At 52.5% G+C, this 18568-nt stretch overlaps 1 protein-coding gene across 4 annotated transcripts in view; it reads right to left on the minus strand.

Moving 5' to 3' along the window:
• The window catches only part of LIMD1 (LIM domain containing 1), a 58949-nt gene extending 40387 nt beyond the window's left edge, over positions 1-18562 (minus strand). Inside the window, exon 1 of one of the 4 annotated variants that reach the window (XM_019633945.1) lies at positions 16458-18562. In XM_019633945.1, coding sequence (XP_019489490.1) covers positions 16458-17853 — 1396 coding nt within the window. In that variant the 5' untranslated portion in view covers positions 17854-18562. Of the gene's footprint in view, positions 1-8315; positions 8513-9699; positions 10246-15742; positions 15794-16457 lie in introns of those variants that run through there. The other 3 variants (XM_019633950.1, XM_019633973.1, XM_019633983.1) reach the window with 3 other exon arrangements.
• Between the last annotated feature and the right edge of the window lie 6 nt (positions 18563-18568).

Here is an 18568-nt window from a genome sequence, read left to right on the forward strand (position 1 = left end):
GAGCTTGTTGATTACTGATTCAATTTCCTTGGTGGTAACCAGTTTATTCAGATTTTCTGTTTCTTCTTGAGTTAACTTTAACCAACCCACCTCTTGACGGACATGTGGGTTGTTTGTAGTTTGGGGCTGTGACACATAAAGCTGCTTATGTACAAGTGTTTGTATGGACACATATTTCTTTTGCCCTTGGGTCAAGACCTCGGAGTGGAATGGCCGGGTCTTATGGTAGGCGTTATGTTTAACTTCTTAAGAAGCTGCCAAACTGTTTTTCCAAAGAAGTTCTATCATCTTACATTCCCACCAGCAGTGTATTAGAGCTCCAGTTTCGCAGGTGCTTGGAATGACAGCCTTTAAAATTTCATCCTAATAGGTGCACAGTGGTTATCTCATTGCGGTTTTAATTTGCATTTCTCTAGTGACTAATGATGTGCCTGAACAACTTTTCATATGCGCATTTGCCAACCTGTCTACTTTGCTGAAGTGTCTATTTGAATCTTTTGCCCATTTTTTCTTTCTTTTGCTGAGTTAAGAGAACTTCTTACATGTATTCGGGAGACAAGTCCTTTATCAGGTACATGCTTTGTAAACATTTTTCTAGAGTCCTATAAGCTCCAGCTGCCTTAGTCGCCCCTGGACTCTCAGCTGCATTTCAACTCCAAGTCCACTGGGCTCCCTCCTCTTTCCTGGGCCAAGGCCTGGAGACTCTCGCGAGGCTGTAAGCTGTGGCAATCGTAGGGCTCGCCTTACTTCCTTCTCGTCTTTCAAAATTCATTGTCCTCCCTTGCCTGACGTCTAGGATCTTGAAAGCCTTTGGTTCATATATTTTGTCTGGTTTTTGCTTTTTTTGCTTGTGATTTTGTTAGTTCTTTCAGGCAAGTCAACCTAGTCCCTGTTACTCTCTCTTTAGTGGGGACTCTTAGGCATCCCCTATGTGCCACGCACTGCGCTACACAATTTACATGTGTTTCTTCATTGAACGGCAATCCCACACAACAGGTGTTATCAGCATTCTACAGAGGAAGAAACGAGTTCAAAGATTAAGTAGAAGCCTCAAGTCGGGCTGACACTCCACCGTGTCGTCTCCAGCCCACCCTGCTGTATTCAGGAGAAGGGTGAGGGGGTAAGGGGGAAGACAAGGGCCACGGGGCTCAAAACTGAACGTTTCCACATTTTGGGGTGATGGTTCACTGGCAGGAACAAAGCTCCGTCTTGGCTACACGTCTGTGACAGAGGCCAAGCCCACCTCTCCCCCGACCAGAGATGTGGCCTGGGGGTCCTGGTTATGGAGGGGCCCCAGCAGAAAGTGTGTGTGTGCCCAGGGCCTCTGCCTCACAGGATTACCTGTGAACTGAAAGATCATTAAGTCACTAGATTGAGGTGGGGATTCTTTTTTTGTTTTGTTTTGGTTTGGTTTTTTTCCCTTCTGGCACTTTTTAAAGCAGTTTTGGGTTCAAAGCAACATTGAGTGGAAGGTACAGAGATTTTCCACATAACCCCTGTCTCCATGTCCCCTAGCAGAGTGGCACATTTGTTAGAAATGATGAACCCACACTGACACATTATAATCACCCCAAGCCCACAATTTACATGAGGGTTCACTCTTGGTGGTGTCCATTCCATGGGGTTTGAACAGATGTATAATGACGTGTATCCACCATTACGGTCTCATACAGGGCAGCCTCACTGCCCTAAACATCCTCTGTGCTCAGCATATTCATCCCTCCCTACCCCCAGCCCTGGCACCCACTGATCCTTTTACTGTCTCCACAGTTTCGCCTTCTCCAGAATGTAATACAGTTGGAATCATACAGTAGGCAGCCTTTTCAGATTGGCTTCTTTCACTTAGGAATATATTTAAGGTTACTCCATGTCTTTTCATGGCTTGATAGTTCATTTCTTTCTAGCGCTGAATTGTATTCCATCGTCTGGACATACCAGTTTATTCATCCATTCACCTGCTCAAGGATATCTCGGTCGCTTCCAGGTTTTGGCAATTATGAGTAAAGCTGCTGTAAACATCCGTATGCAGGCTTGTGTGGATATAAGTTTTCAGTTCATGTGGGTCAATACCAAGGAGCGTGACTGCTGGAGCACATGGTAAGCGCATGTTTAGTTTTAGGAGTTTTTTTTTTGCATATGTTTAGTTTTGTAAGAAACTGCCAGACCGTCTTCCAAAGTGGCTGTGCGGGATTCTTTTAAAACTCATATTCCCACAGGAAAGGGCAAGGACAGGGGCAGCTTCCTGTTTTAAAAGATGTACAACAGGAGGCCGAGAGCCACGCTGGGGGTGATGCAAGCACTTCACCCACCTCTCTGCGGCCTGTGGCTTTTCTGCCAGATAAGGCTTGTAACAGACATCTCTCATCTGTCAAAAGCTAAGCTTGCTGAGGGCAGGGACCTGGCTGTGTATTCAAGTATCCCCACAAACCAAAGGGGAGCGGAGTGCCTCACACACAGCACTGAATAAATGCACTGAAAAGCCAGAGCCGGGACAGGGGAGGGCGTTCTAGGTTCAGGAAAAGGTAAGAGGCGGCGCAGAGACAGGAAGGCCAGAGGCATGCGCACCACGGGATGAGTCACGTGACAGCCGTGAGCAAGCGGGGCTGCAAGAGGAGGGACTGGATGCACGGAGATTCCAGAGGGACCCTGGGACCCGGGAGCAGGTGGGAAGTAACCACGTGAACCAGGGAGGGAGTGTGGTGCTGGAGACACTGCACGTCCAGGGCAGCAGAGGAGACGCTGCACGTCCGGGGCAGCAGGCAGAGTGTCCAAGAGGGCCATGGCGTCCTGCTGAGAGGCTCCAGGACGGTCACTAAGGCATGTGGCCCAGACCTGTGGGGACGCTCCCATGCAGAACCTCCTGGAAGACAGGGACCCGCTGTTAACACGGGATGTGCCCCTCCCAGGCTGACTGGCTCTCATCTGGGAGGCTATGGTTGGGTGGGCCAGGGTTTGGGGCAGTTGTCCAGAGCTTTATACACAGTTGTCCATGTGACAGAGAAGAAAAGGTGGGTACCAATGACAAAGGCTACTGTCACTGTGATGTACGAATGTCATGTCCTTTAGGAGGCCAAAGCAATATAATAAGCCTTCCTACAAGCTTTTCAATTCACCAGAACTAAATAGAAAGGTTTATTCCTGAGGGAGCTTGACGTTGTATTATTACTGTTGTCACTGTCACCATGGTTGTTGTTTCAACACCATATAAACTGCATTGGTGAAGTATCATTCAGGCTGGCCTCTCTGTGCACAGCAGTGGTTTTCAAACTGCTTAAAGGGGGAAGAAACTTTTCTCAAAAAAGTATCAGTGGAACCTCAAATATAACAAAAGAAAAACCACTTTGGTTTATGGCTGAGGTGGGACAGGGCCCACTCTGCCTCCCAGAATGTCCTGGGCCCCTGCAGCAGTTCCGGGAACATTTTTTGAGAACCAATGACATAGCGTAACTGATCAAATGCAGACACCACCCAGGCTGGCCTGGGCAAGCGCTCCCTGTGAAATAAGTTATCCCTAATTGGTATTAAATTATCTTCTGCACGCTCAAAGCCAAAAACCAAAGTTATTTAGGTCCACGGCACCCTCTCCACTCCCTTGCAAAGGCAGGATTTACAAACAAGGAGGCCAGCAAAGCCAGAACTCCTGCCTCCTGCCCAGGGTCAGTGGGCTGAGGACCCCAGAGCCCTCCTTCCACTGGATGCACAGCCAATCTGGGTGATGACCAGGCCAGTGTCTTTTGTTCTCGTGATAAGGTTTGAACTATAAAGGCTCCATCAGGCGAGCCAATGAGTGTGGTCCTGCACCTCCAGCTCACACTTGGGCCTCGTCTGGGTGACTGCTCCTATATGAGGAAAGGAACCCTCCTGAAGCTGCCTTCTCCCCTCACTGGACATTGTGGGGGAGGGGGGCGGCGCAGCAGCCTCTTTAGCTCTGCCTGGTTGCTGCACATCAATCACAGGGGGTCACAGCCATGAACCACCGACTATGCTGAAAGGGGGTTGAGGCAAGGATCAGGGCATCCAGTCAAGGTTTGGGATGGGTTGGGAGGGGCAGGTCTGCCTGGAGCCTATCTGAATGGATTATTCCAGACCCAAGTTGACCAAGTTTTCTCAGCTGAGGGCTGCAGTCCATGGACCTGGGCAGCTCTGGTGTCAACAGGGTCTGGAAGAGAGGCCAAGTGTTTGGGGCAGAGCTGGACCACTGACCCCAGTGACAGCCTTCCTCCTAGCCACACTAAAGCTCACGAAAAAACCCAGGAGGCAGTGGGTGCTGGGCTCCCGCCTCCCACGCAGATGGCTGCTTTTCAAACCTGATTGTGGGAATCAGTGTAGCGCCCACGACCTCCAGGGAGGGGTTCCAGTTTGGGGGCGGGGCCAAAGCACATCAGGTGATGCTAAGGTGTGGCCAAGGTTGAGAACCATGCATGTAGACAATGCAACAAACCACATCCTACCTGGCACCCTGGGCCTCCCTGCCTGTCCCCTGTCTTCCATGCACCCTGTGGTACCTGAGTCAAGGGGTGAACTCTCACCAAGCCACAAAGGAAGTATTCAAGGCCATTCTGGGCTTTGGGGTCATTGCGCCAGGCTACTTTCTTCACTCTGAAAGCTGCGCCAAACCATGGCTTCACTTCATTGCAGTGGGAGAGGAAGTTTCTAGCGCAATTTCCCAATCACTGTAAGCTAGAGCTCGCCTCGCCAGACTGCCTGCAAGGGCACCGCTGCCCAGGGCACTCCCATTCTCTGGCCTGAATCACTCCCTGCCCTCCACTCTCCAAAGAAAGAAAGAGTTCAAGGTGCCCCCAAGCAAGCCCTGCACCCCCACCCCCACTCCTGCGGCTGCTCGGCTCCGTCGCTCCATCCTTCTCTCAGTTCCAGTCTCTCCATGCTGAGGCCAATATTAGCTTTCTCAGCTCTAATCTGAAACAGGACTGGTCAATCTGCATAAGAGAAGATGTGCAGCCACGCCAGGAGTCAGACACAAAGGTGGGATGCCACCTGTCCCTGACCCTCTGGCAGAGATGGCAAACAATGACAATAGTGTCACTGAGGGTGCAGAGAAAGGGGCCTTCTAGTACACTGTGGACGCATAAATGTGACACAATGTAACAAAAGCCTCATGAAAGCTCACACCATTTGACGCAGTAACTTAACGGCTGTGTCCGTGTTTACCATTATCTTCCACGAAGTCCCCACAAGTCAGTGAATACTGAACCATTTCTCCTAGAGGAAATACAGGGCTAGGTTCCCATGATCCTCTGGTGACAACATTTTCATCAACCGGTTGATACCTAGCATTGTTTCATCTGAGTTCCTGCTTAAAGACACAGTACTTAGTATGGATGGTTGACTCATTAACACTGAACTCACGTCAACAGCAGGATGACTCACGTCTGAACCAAGCTTATCTCACACACATATTTTCTCCACGAGACGCGTCACGGCCTTCTCACGTTCAGGAACACGAGGCAGCACTTCAGCACTGTGCTTGGGAGGGCGTTTCAAACAGAGAAATCACCAACAGAGAGCACAAACGTGCACAAAAAACCATGGCACTAAACAAACCATGAAAAGGACACTTGTTAACAGTACAAGAGCTGAGACAGTCAGGCAGGCCGGCAGCCCCCTGGACCTCAGCTGGGAATGTGTGTGGGGCGACGCAGATTTTACAGTGTTCTGCTCATATCCCCAAATGATCACCAGAGAGCTATGAGTATTGATTTTGGGGTTACAAATAAGTTTTTACAAGTAGGCAAATCAGCAAATATGGAATCTGTGAGTCATAAAGATCAACTGTGTATGAATACCAGGTGAATCCATTTATATTACCTTTTAGGACAAACTAAAGAAAGATGAAAAAAACCAGAACAGTGGTTGGCTGCGGGTGGGCACTGACTGGGAAGAGGCACAAGGAACATCCTGGGGTTCGAACTGTTCAGCATCTTGATAAGAGTGTGGGTTACACGGGTGCACGCATCTGTCAAAACTCACAGAACTATACATTTCACTGTGTGTAAGTGTGACTTTTCAAAAGCACAGCCACAAACTCCTTGACACTCCTTCCACTGAGGGGTGGGGGTCCACAGCCCCTCCCCTCCCTCGTGATGGTCACGAGCCCGAGCCTGAGTATCCTGTGCAGAGATGAAAACCCCACAAAGTGCGCAGCTGGGCTGGGGCCCTGCCCGTTTACCCCGCCCGGGCTCCTTTCTTCCCTCCCCCCTCACCCTGTGCTTCCTCCGCGCTCTGGATGTAAATTTGGGCAGAGCTGCCTCTCCCCACACCCTCATGCCCGCTGTCAGACACGGGTAACCTGGGGAGGTGGCAGTCACAGGTGGGCCAAGGGCAGAGGAGGGACTGCCAGCTCTGACACTGACCTCCGTGGAGGGCCAACAAAAGCCCTCTGTTCAAGCCCGGCCAACTGGGAGGACGGCCTCCGCTGCTTCGGGACAGGCCCCGGACAATCGGGTCTTTGGAAGCTGCCTGGAAAGCCACCCCAACTTGGCCACCCTCCGCCAGACCCAGGCAAGGCCTCCAGAGCCTGGCTAGAGGCTTGGGGTGTGGGCAGCCTGTCAGCTAGGGCCCCACAGAAGCCAAATCCCAAAGGGCCCCCCTCCCTCCTCTCTTGACAGGAAATAGCGTTTTTCACTTCTCTAACTACAGCCAGGGGATGGGCGGTCTCTGGACGCTCTCAGCCTATGCTCGCCAAACAGTGTGTTTTTAAGGTCCTGGAAAACTGGCTTAGCTACATGACCACCTGCTGTCTCATGCCCCATGCAGACACCAGCTTAGGCCCTCCAGTGCCTCCTTCCTCCGAGCACACATGAGCCTCAGTGGGCTCATAGCGGGTGGGGGTGGCTGCAATCAGGAAATCAGTCTCCCTTGGACAAATTACAATTTTGTTGTTTAAGCATCTGTGGATTTGAACAAATCAATCGGGCTTGCCTTTCAGATGGGACAAGGTAAACACGCTTTGATATTTTTGGGGAAATCATCACGGGAGGTGCTTGTACAGTAAGCGGTCACCATGTGTCACACCCTGCTCTCTGTGCTGCACACAGCCCAGCCCAGTAGTCCAACTGAAAAATAACGCAAGCCATCTGGGATTCTGCACTTTCAAGTAGCCGCGCTTAAAACGTAAAAACAGGTGAAACTAATTTTAATAATCTAGTTTACTTAGCCCAATACATCTAAAGTATTCTCACTTAAACATACAATCAATATAAAAATATTAATGAGCTATTTACACTTTTTGTCCATACCAAGTCTTCAAAAATCCAGAGTCTATTTCACACTCGGAGCCATTGCAATTCAGACCGGCCGCCTTTTGAAGTCCTTAGCCTGGCCTGTGGCTAGTGGCTCCCGTACTGGACAGTACAGATATATACTAATTAATTTAGCCCTCACAACAACCATACCCACATTTTCCTGATGGGGAAACTGAGGCACAAGACCACTGAGCAGTCTGCCCATGGCAGACCCTGCCACGGATAGATCCAGAGCCCACACACTTAATGTGGCTTTTTAGTCCCACAAACAGCTCCTCAAATTCTGATTTTCGTGTAATACGAACGGCCTCTCCAACAGGAATATGTGTGCCCGCCAGCACATCTCCCTGCTCCCACCCCAGCCTCCCCAGGACTTAGGTGAGCTGGTCCCTGAGCTCAGCGAAGTTTCCACCCAGATAACCCACGGCATCCCACCCTCCTCCGGCCCTTCCAGTCCTCAGTAACCCACACGAGAGCTCATTCTGGGTCAGGCTGAGGGGTGAAGACAGCACGCGAGTGTGTGGGGGGGTGCCCTCCACAGCAGTAACACCACACTCAAAGCACTGACATCAGTGGGGGTCCGGGAATGACCTCTTCCTCCATTGGCCTCATGTTCACTCACCCGTTCAGTCAAGACTTACTGAGCATCTGCTGTGTGTCAGGCACTGCCCTGGGCCCTGGAGATACAACAGTGACCAAGGCCGACACCCCACGCTCATGGAACGCACATTCCAGCAGAGGGAGCTAGGCAACAGGTCTGCGCACAAAGGAAGCCCCACTAATCCCAAGTCACAGTCTTCTGTATACAGCAGGCACTCCATAATGGCTGTTGAGGGAAGAGGTGATTTGGGCTTGGAATTGGATGTGGTGATGGACAGAGGTGGGTGAAAGGTCTGGAGAGGGGCTGAGCGGAGGGGCAGGGGACAGCCATGGGGACACAGCAGGGAAGGCAGTGACCCACTTGGGGTTCATGCCCACAACCCCAGCTTCATGACCCCCAGAGCTCCCAGAGCCACGCAAGACAGGAAACACCCAGAAACTCACGCAGGTTACCTGCTGTCTGCCTGAAATTCCCTTCTCCTCAAAATGTGGTCATGTCGGGTCTGCCCAGGGAACAGGACGTCTCCAAGTTTACAGACGTGCGAGGCTCAGCACCTCCCACGTTCCACTTCCACCCCGAGTCTGGCCCACCAGCCACCAGCCATGTCACCCAAGTCCTCGCCCAATAAGCTCATCCTTTAACTCTGATAGGTTGTCAGGGTCTGACAAATATCAGTACAGGGCATCACAGTTACCACTGGGCACAAGTCACGGAGAAATTCTGTTTGTGGCATCCACTGTGTTTCAGCCCACTGCCGCTGAGCAAACAGTGGCATCGTGACCAAAACATTACAATTTTTTATTCTGATTGCATAACATTATATATACACACCATGATTCATTCATGCAACAAATACTTCATGAGTACCTTCTAGAGACCAGCCCTGTGTTCTATATTTCGAATCTTATCACTAATTCAGTGTTTGGTTTTATTTTCTCATTTTCCTTATTGCTTATCACACAGCTTAAATTTTTTTTCCTAAAAGAATATAATTTTGATTCCATGAGCCAGGCCAATGATGACCGAGCATTACTGATGGGAGAAGGGCACTTCTGAGTCACCCTGGTTGGGACACAATGATCTCATGGAGGGCCCTGGCGGGCCAGTTCAAAAATGTGCCTGCCGTCCCCCTCTGCTCGCCTGCTGCCCAGGGCGTGTCCACTTACGGGTTTTTCACACCCTCACCACCCCAGGCTTCGTCTCTCCCTTTCTGGCTACTCTTCCAAGTTCCACTGACACACATGCGTCCCACACACAGTGTCTGAAGCTGGTCCTGCCTCTAAACACAGCCACCCTGAGAACCAGAGGCTCCCTCCCTGCCCACAGCCCTGAATCCCGCATCATGGGAAAGGAAACGGGATTATAAAGAACTCAGGACATCACTCCCCATAAAGGGAGGAAACAGAGGGCAGAAGAGAGAAGCCAGGGGCCCGAGCTGGCATAGCCAACGTGGCACAGGCAGGCCTACAACGTGCTCTCTCAGCTGTTGGCATGTTCAAGGTCAAGATAGCTCTGTCAGCAAATGCCCTGGAGCCCAGCCATGGCCGCTGTCAGCTGGGCTGCCTGAAATCCATCTCCTTCTAAATCCAATACCTACTGAACCATCAGGAAGCAATGTGAACTAAGGCGGGGAGAGGGGGACGAAACAGGCGACATTTCAACAGATGCAAAACTTCCACCCCAACCCCTGGGCGAGCCCCAGATCATCATGTGACCAAACGAGGCCACAACTTGGTTCCACCCGAAAGGAAACCATAACCTCAGCTGACAGGAGGCCAGGAAGAACAGGGAAGCTGCTGTTGTGGTCAGAGGGGCTTCAGGCAGCAAGAGACAAACCTGCTCCTGTCTTGTCATGCTGAAGTGACCGTCACGTGCTGTCTGGCCCAGAGCCTGTTGTGATGTGTGTCCATCCCGACTCAGGGCCTGCACCGTAAGAGGGGTGGCTTGTCCATTTGGTCCTCAAATTACCAGGGTCTCTATATCTCCCGGGAGCAGCTGCAAGGCAGACCCACGTTAAACTCAAATCCTCTTCCTTTAAATGACAGTCAGCATCATGGCAGGCTTCCAGGACTTTCTATATGTTACAAATACATGTGTGAAGGGAGGAAGATAAGAGACCCCTGATATGCTCGCAACAGACTTCCAGTAACCGGGAGTAACCAGCCCTCGCTCTCCGGAGACACGCAGAGACGAGTCACAGAACAAGAAGGCTGAGGAAGGAACTTGGCCACGTCTAAACTCATAGCCCTCCAAACTTAAAAATATCCTGGCCATGGATTCTAAAGTATTCCCTTTGGAACACTCAAGCAGAAAATCTCCAGCCCTCCAGCGTGACCCTGAGATTCTGTGTCCAGCTGGTTTCCCTGGGAGGGGACAAATGAAAAACAAAACCTGGAGCAGATATAAATATTTGCTGGCAAGTGCTACCCTGCTGTTGACGCGCCTTGGAAATTTCAGAGGCCTGTTTTGTTTTAGGTAAGGTTTCTGTTCAGTTTGCCAGATGGGTTCTAAGCATAGTTTCATCCAACGTTTGGTTTCAACCATCTCTGCACATAGCCTGGGGTTGACACTGACCCTTAGACCAAGGCTTCCTGGACGGCCCCAAGAGAAGTGAGGGCTGGCACTTCCCTACCCTTGCCCACAATACTTGAGGGTGTCACAGGAGCATCCCAAGGGCATGGCCCCCTTGCCCTAACCCCCACTCTTCAGAGGAACGTGGGCAGTCACGGCCACTGCTCAGCCATGTATGTGCCTTTGAGCCACCATGGTTCCATCACCGCCCTGGAGGGAGGGGCTCCTGGCCTGAGGAGGAGCCCGGATGCCATTCTGGCTGCGAGAGTTAAGTCCAGCTCCACCAGCCGGCAGGGGCACCCCTACACACCTGGCGTTCTTTGTGGTTCCACCAGAGAAAGGGGGAGCCTTCAGCCCTGACATATTTGTAACCACAGCGCCCCCTGTAGTTCCCTTTGTCAGAAAGCCACTGCTCCCAGGAGCTGAGGCCGCCCAGCGTAGTGGTCAAGATCTCAGACTCAGCGGCCACACTCAGCAAAGTTCCTTAATAAATGTATGAGGTGGGTTACTTAACCTCTGTGTGTCTCAGTTTCCCCATCTATAAAACGGGGATAATGAAATAGGGTTGCTGGGAGGATTAAACAAGTTAAAGCATGTGAAATGATTTGAAAGGTGCCTGGCGGAGAATAAGACCTCAACGAATTTTAGCAAAACAATCTCGGAATCATAGCCCCAGCTAACACCCTAACTTCTCCTTCCCCCTTCACACCCTAACTGAAGCCCCTCCATTCCCTCAACAGACATCCATCAAGCCCCCACTATGCGGGACCCTGACAGTACCGGGGCTGAGGCCACCGTCCTATATCCTGAGACCCAGCACCACTGAGGATATCACAGGAGTCCACAGAGAAGGCCTGGGACATGGCAGCAGAAACAAGGTCACCGAGCCCCATGACCAGTGCTCCCAGCTGCCCCCCCGCAACTGAGGACCCCAAGTGTAGCTAGAAAGAGGGTCTCAAAAGGCTGTGGGGTGGATGAGCACTGTAATTTAATGGCTCCCTATATTTGATTGTTTCCTAAAGGAAATCTTTAGTCCTTTCTAGTCTCACTTTCATCAGACACACAGTGCAGAGCAAACTGGCTCAGAAAATGCTTCTACATATGGCCAAAGAGCTGAGAACCACAGCACACGACACATCCTGCATCACGATGGGCTCTGGCCTGGACTTTGCACTGGAGACCTTCTACAGAAAGTCTTAACACTGATTGTTGCAAGGGTGGCAGGCACGTCAGTGAGTCATGGTTCTTGTCTTCATTGTATGTATTTTCCAGAATATCTAAAGCACAAACGATTACCACTTACAATTGAAAATGTAACTGTAACTTTAAAAAAAAGTTGTGTTTCAATCCTGTACAGGTCTTGACGGAGGATGGAACGCCGAGCCGTTCAGCCCCCTGCCTGTCCAGGCTCTCACCACGGCCGGCAATGCTGCCGCCCAGCTCCCTGTCACTTGGTCAGCTAAAATAAAGGCACTCAGTGGCACCCCAAGCCCCAGCCACAGAACTCTGGACCCACAAGAGTCCAGCTCAGCACAGAGAATGAGTAGCTTGCCCAAGGTCACACCTGGGGCTGTGAACACCTGGTTTCCTCACTCCCAAATGTATGCCTGCTTCCACAGTTCCTTCTTTTACGTGGGAGTCATAAATCAACACATGTAAAGAAATGCAACTTTTGGGGGTGACCGGTTAGCTCAGTTGGTTAGAGCATTGTGCTGATAACACCAAGGTTGTCGGTTCGATCCCTGCATGGGCCACTGTGAGCTGCGCTCTCCCTTAAAGAGTCAATTGTGCCATTATAGCATGAAAGCAATGTGTAACCAATGACCATTTCTGTTCCCCAAAAGAAATTTAAAAACAAACAAACACAACTTAAAAAAAAAAAAATCTGGCAAGAATGACCATGTCAAAAGGCCGGTTTCATGCTCTAGATTATTAATGGAAAGAGCAGAAGGACTGGATGGATAAGACGCTTTCCTGGTCCCAAAGGAACACAGCAGAAACATACCATCCCGAGGGAAGACCTCAGAGACAGCCTGATGGGACAAGGCAGCTGTCGTGGGAACCTGGTGTTCAGGACACACCAGAGCTGTTCTGAGACCCGCTGTCCCGAGGGGGGTCACGGGCAGCACCGCGCTGTCCACTTCCCCCGCTCCCTCCACAGGTAGGCGTCCCAAGAGCACCTCCTAAGGAGCCCCCTGCACACTAAACTGTGCCTCAGAGTCAGCTTCCTAGGAAACCCAGCCGGTGACAGGTGGGTTATTTGTGTCCTTCTTCCTTAGAAAGGAAGGAGAAGCCCAGTGTGAGGGAGACAAATGGGCACTGTGGAGGAAAAGGCGGGAAAGACGAAACAAAAGGCACGATGTCCTCTTCGCTTCCTCTGCAGTGTAAACAGTGGTGTTAAAACAGAGGCCAAGCCACACGGCACCAGGCTGCGTCTTCCAGGAGCCAGGCCTGGGAAGACGGGAAACCCAACCACATTCTCCAAGCAGCATCAAGTTTGTCCTGACTTCTTTCCTCATGGACAGAAAGACACAAAAAGGCCACAGAGGACCCCTGCAGAAGGAAGAGGGGGGAAATGTCTCCCTAGGGCCATGCTGTGCCAAACCCAGAGACACAGCCACGGAAAGTGCCAGAGTCCCCAGTGATGAGCTGATGGATAACTGGAAACGAGGTATGTTCAGAGCTCCGAAGGTGGTGCCAAGGATCCACTCGCTCTCCCCACAAGGTCGCACTGTTCGACCCAGGAATCGGCCTAGGTAACCAACCAAAACATCTGCATGGCTTTGCTTCTGGCCACAATTACATGGACTCTGAAGGCGACGGTTATATTCCTGATTCCCTCTGGTGAGAGCCCTGTATCAGTAGATAAGTCTTCCATTTGGAAGTAAAATTTCATCATCATTTCACAAATGTGGTGTGTTGGACAGACAAAATCTTTCCAATAACCAGCTCCAGGGAAGGAAAAGGCACCTACCTGTGTGGTGTGCCCCTCAGCCGGTCGGACCTCCTCCACTACAGATGAGGGGGTGAGGCCTGCACGAGAACAGGGCTAGTTCACGGTCCCACGGCCGGGCTCAGCCAGGAACTCACTGCCCAAAGGAGAGACTTTCTCCAATGCCACATGGCCGGTCACATTGGAGCAGACAGAAGCTTGGCCCAGGACAGGCCCCCAGCTACGTGGTGGGGTCCCCAGCACAAGCTCCAAGGAGAGCAACTAGGCAGCACGTAGAGGCACAAAGCCCCCAGCCCCGCAATCCCAGCCCTGGGAGTTGATCCTACAGTTCCACTTGCCCCTTGCAGATGGCCCCTTCTAACGGTCCACCATAAGGGCTGCTCACATGATCTGGGAGACATACACTGTGGTGACACCAAGCCAGCGCAACGCATGCCGATGGAGAACAACTGCTAAGACACACTGTTCGGTGGCAAAGAGCAGGTGGACAGCATGCCACCACCGTCACCGGCATAGATGCACACATTATATTCATATATCCATATAGACTCATACCCAGGCCACCTGACTAGAAATGATGGTGGGAAGGAGACTAATTTTTCACAGTCCGCGTTTTGACATCTTTTGAATTTTCTACATGTGAATATAATGCATAGTGAAAACATAAATAAAATATGAGCAACAGCTTTATGGGTAGGGGGTTTCCTTTTGGGGTGATGAAAATATTTTAGAACTAGACAGAGGGGGTGTTCGCACAACTCTGTGAATGTACTAAACGCCACTGAACCGTTCACCTTAAAATGGTTCATTTTGTTATGTGACGTTCACCTCAATTAAAAAATTTTTTAAAAATGAATGAACGAAGAAACGGACAGATGGATGAGTTTTTTACATCTGAGATTAAGGGACGGCTTCGCTAGAAGCATGGGCATGGCGGCTCAACCGTGGGCCTCAAATCCCAGCTACGCCCAGCACCAGACCTCAGACAAGTAATCTAACCTTCCTGGGATTCATTCAGTTTCCTCCTCTGTGAAAGGGGCATAAAGACAAACCTGCTTCCTTGGGTTGCTGTGATGAGTAAATTAAATAGTCCACAAATAATCCATGTCAAGTGTCTAGCTCGGCGCCTGGCACAGCCCAGAGCCTCAGGGCCACTGTTCTTGCTGTCCGTCCCGCTAAGAGCAGCTGAGAGCAGCCTTTCCCCGGGAGACGCATGGTCCATTCCCTCCCCTCCTTCAAGCCTCTGTTCAAAAGCCACCTTCTCAATGGGGCCTTCCCTGACCACCTGATTTAAAACTGGGACCCTCGGTGGCAGCTCCATCCCCTCCTCTGCCTCTTTCTTTCCCAGGAATTCGCTATTTATTTCATCATCTCCTGTCCCCTTCTACTGCACTGCCTGCTCTGGGGAGGCAGAGGTTCCTGTCACTCCTGTCCACTATGTACCCCAGGGCCTTGAACAGAGCGTGGCCTGGGGCAGGTGCTCAATGAATACGTGTGGAATGAATGAAAGGTGTTAGCCAATATCTCCAGCCTGATCTCAGTGGAAACTTGCCTGAGAAAACTGCTGTTTCATTGTTTAATGAGCTTGAAAAACTTAAAGCTGAAATTTAAAAACCCACAGTAGGTCCAGCTAAGCATTATTCTCAAAGGGGGGGGGGGATTTGCAAAGGAGAAGAGACAATTCTCAGTAAGATGGTGCTACATGCTCCAAAACATAAACCAACAAATGTCACCCTGACTGCCCAGGGTGGTGTGAGAGCGGTCACCGTGCAGCTCTCAAGAGAAGCAAGGACACAGTGCTACCGAGGGTGCCTCAGATCCCTCTGGGCACTTCAGGACAGGATTGTCCATTCAGGGAGAATGGGACAGACTGAAAGCAGCAAGCCAGGCTCGTCCCCTCCAGGGCCTGCCCTGCCCTGTCCCCCTGCACTTGGCAGAGCTGTCATCCCAGTGGGACTGGGCTTCCCAGGGCTCTCAGGCCTCATAGGGAGAAATCGTGACACCAAGAATCCAGAGTTCACAAAAACAAAACAAAAAACAACCCTCAGACTCTTCTAAAAATAGGCTCTTTCTATCGGAGTTAGCTCTCCTATGAGATGGCTCCATCATTCCTCCACAGAAGAATATAGCTGCTTTCCCCCTGCCTCCAAACCCTTATGCAGAGAGAAAAAGCTGAAGCCAGCAGTCTCCAAGAGTTTGTGGTTTTAAAAAAGAGCATAAAACCAAATCTGCAAGTTTAAGCAAAACCAGCAAGGAGCATCCTATTGTGAGCCATGACTAGGGAGTCAGTAACCTGGCTGCTGGCTAGAACCTGGAGCTGGGGGGAGGGGGTGGGCTGAGTTAGCAGGCACCTACCTAAGACCATGGATCTCTCAATTTTCCCCCCCGGAATGTCAGGATCAAGTGACCGGCTCTGAAAATGCTGATTGCAGGGTCCCACCCCAGAGTTCCTGATGCAATAGGTCTGGGGCGGGGCCCTATAATTTGCATTTCTAACCAGTTCCCAGGCAAAAAGATGGTGCTGGTCCAGAAGACCAGGCTTTGAGAACTACTGCTCTAGAACAATCTTCCATGCTTGTGTTACAGCTGCCTCAAATGCACACTGTACCTGCAGACAGACAGACACACACGTGCACGCGCAACCATACAGAGCCCCTGCCCTACCACTGGTCCTCAAATAGCCGGGCCTGCCTGGCCCAACCTACTACTGATGCACCGCTCAGGGGCACTGGCACCTGAGGAAGCTGCTGCCATTCAAGTCCTGAACAAGCCAGTCACTGTAAGGCACACCCGAAACCCTTGAAAACCAGTCACAGGTCACTTCCTTTTTCTGAAAGCAGTCATGAGCAATCCCACCCTGCTTCCTCCTGCGCACATGGGTAACCCTCAGCTGCAAGATCTGCTTTCTCCCAGGCATGCTTTTCAAGTTTCTGAAACAGAAGCAGCGGCTGAAAGAGGAAGCCAAATTTAAAAAGGGGGCGGGAGGGGGGGACACTCAAGGAGCGCTACAGCATCCCTGGTGGGGGACTCCATCACCCACTGTGGGCACCACCACCAGCCTCTCACTCACCAAAGTAATCGGCCTTCGGGTGAGCATCCATCTCACGTTCCAGACGTTGGGTAAGGGCTTCTAGTTTCAGTTCGGCGGCTGAGGGCCCAACCTCAGGGCCGGGGATGAGAGTCTGGCAAGGCAGCCTCACTCTGTGGGTGTTGGGGCTCTCTGGGAGCACAGGCCCTAGGCTGCCCTCAGAGGACCAGCCAGGGGGACCTTCTTTACAGGATAACTCAGGCAGGGTGTACATCACTGGATGGACACGGCTGGTGGGGCTGAGCTTGGGACCAATGCCAGGGTCTGTACAGCCAGGCTTGGGACCCAGGCCAGGGGCCGCACCCAGCTGCAAACTGTCCAGGCTGGCTGGTAAGGACGATGGGCCAGAACTAGAAAGGTAAGGTTTGGGCCCATCCTGGAACCAGAGTTGAGGATCCACATTTGGTTTGCGCATCATGCCTGAAACCTCATTCTCCACCCCCGAGTTTGTTCTTGGCAGAGCTCCTTGACCGGAGCAGCTCAGGGCCAGTGGTGCTGAGAAAGAAGGGGTTCTGGACGGAGCAGGCCCCAGGAGGGCCCCGTTCTCCGGGCCTGAGGAGGGAAGGCCAGGGCTCACCCGCTGGGAAGTGGCAGTGGCCCAAAGACCCGCTGGGTTCTCACTGCTGCGGCCACCAACACCGCCATCCTGGCCACTCTCGAATGACTTGCTGGAGCTCAGGGAGAGCTGCGGCTGGTACAGGTGATGGTCCCTGGAAGGTCTGGGCAGTGGTGGATCGCTTCCTGGGGAGCCAGCCCACCCACTCCCTACACCCAGCCTGATGCCAGAGGACGCTCCTAGTTCTTCACCCCACTTCGGGCTTGCCAAGGAGAGGTTGTCATAATAGTCTCCATGGGTGAGGCAGGAAGGATCCTCGCAGGGGTCCAGCCGGTGGAAAGCAGGCATCTCAGAACTTGCCGGGTTTTCCTTGGAACCACAGTTCTGGCTACCAGACTTTGTGCCTCGGACATTTGGCCTGGCCCTCTGCTCCTGGGGTGGGTACAAGGGTTGCCCAGCAGCGATGGTGGTGGCTGTCCCAGGAGCTACTGTGGAGGCGGCCAGAGGGGGCTTCGCAGCACCATCCACGGTCAGCTTGCTGCCAGCACCAGCTTCCCGCTGGGCCTGTGGGCCTGGGCGGCCTCCACCATTGACCGGGCCTCGGCTCCCCCTGGGCAGGGTCTCGTCCTGCAGGAGCTGTTGCTGCTGCTGGAGGTGGATTTTGGCCATCTTGGTGGCAAACACCCTGCGTGTTTCCTCAAACTCCGGGTTGTTGCCTGCACCCTTGTCCACTCGGAAGAGTCCATCCTTGGAGGCCTCGTACATGTTCAGGTCCTCGATGAATTTACTGGCCTCCAAGCCCAGGTCATCGTACTTGTCCATGTCTCAGAGCGGCGTGGGGCCTAGGCCAAGGCGCAGGGTAGTGGAGGGGTGTGTGTTTGTTAGGGCGGAGCGGGAAATGCTGGAGAAATGCAGGGACTCAAGTCCAGCCCAGGACGAGTAAAGCCTTCCACCTGCCCGGCGTGAGAGTCATGACCCCAGGCCTTCGAGTGTCGCCGAAGTGGAGGCCTCAGGGCAGCTGGACCAGGTTCGCTTCCAACTCCCTTTCCCCTTGGAGGTGTCCACGTGGGGGCGGATGGTGGCGCTTCGCTGTCCCAGCTTGCTGCGCGGTTCTTTCCTCTTTTTCAAATCATAAAAGAAAAAACAGAAGAAGAAAAAATCACATCCTCCTTAAGCCACCAAACTCGGAAACCCACACGGCAGCTGCCGCTGTACGGAGCAGGGGTGAAGCCGGCTCCGCCGGAAAGTGCCGAGGCCGCCGACGCGCCCGGCCGGAGCGAAGGCGCGGCGGCCGGCGTCGCAGGCACGTCCCGGGCGCGCGAGCCCCGCGGCTTCCCCGGCGGCCGCCGCGGAGCTGGGATCCTGGCCCGCGCCAGGCGGGAGCGCGGGCTCCAGCGCACGGGCCGGCGGGGCCCCGGCAGGAAGTTCAGCGCGGCCGGGACGGGCGGCCTATTGTCCGATGGCGGCGGTGGCTGGGCGCGCACGGGCCAGGACGGCGGGACACGGAAGTGAGGGCGCCGGCCGCCGTCCCTGCCGC

This window comes from Hipposideros armiger, unplaced genomic scaffold (assembly GCF_001890085.2).
Source record: "Hipposideros armiger isolate ML-2016 unplaced genomic scaffold, ASM189008v1 scaffold_18, whole genome shotgun sequence".
NCBI lineage: Eukaryota > Metazoa > Chordata > Mammalia > Chiroptera > Hipposideridae > Hipposideros > Hipposideros armiger.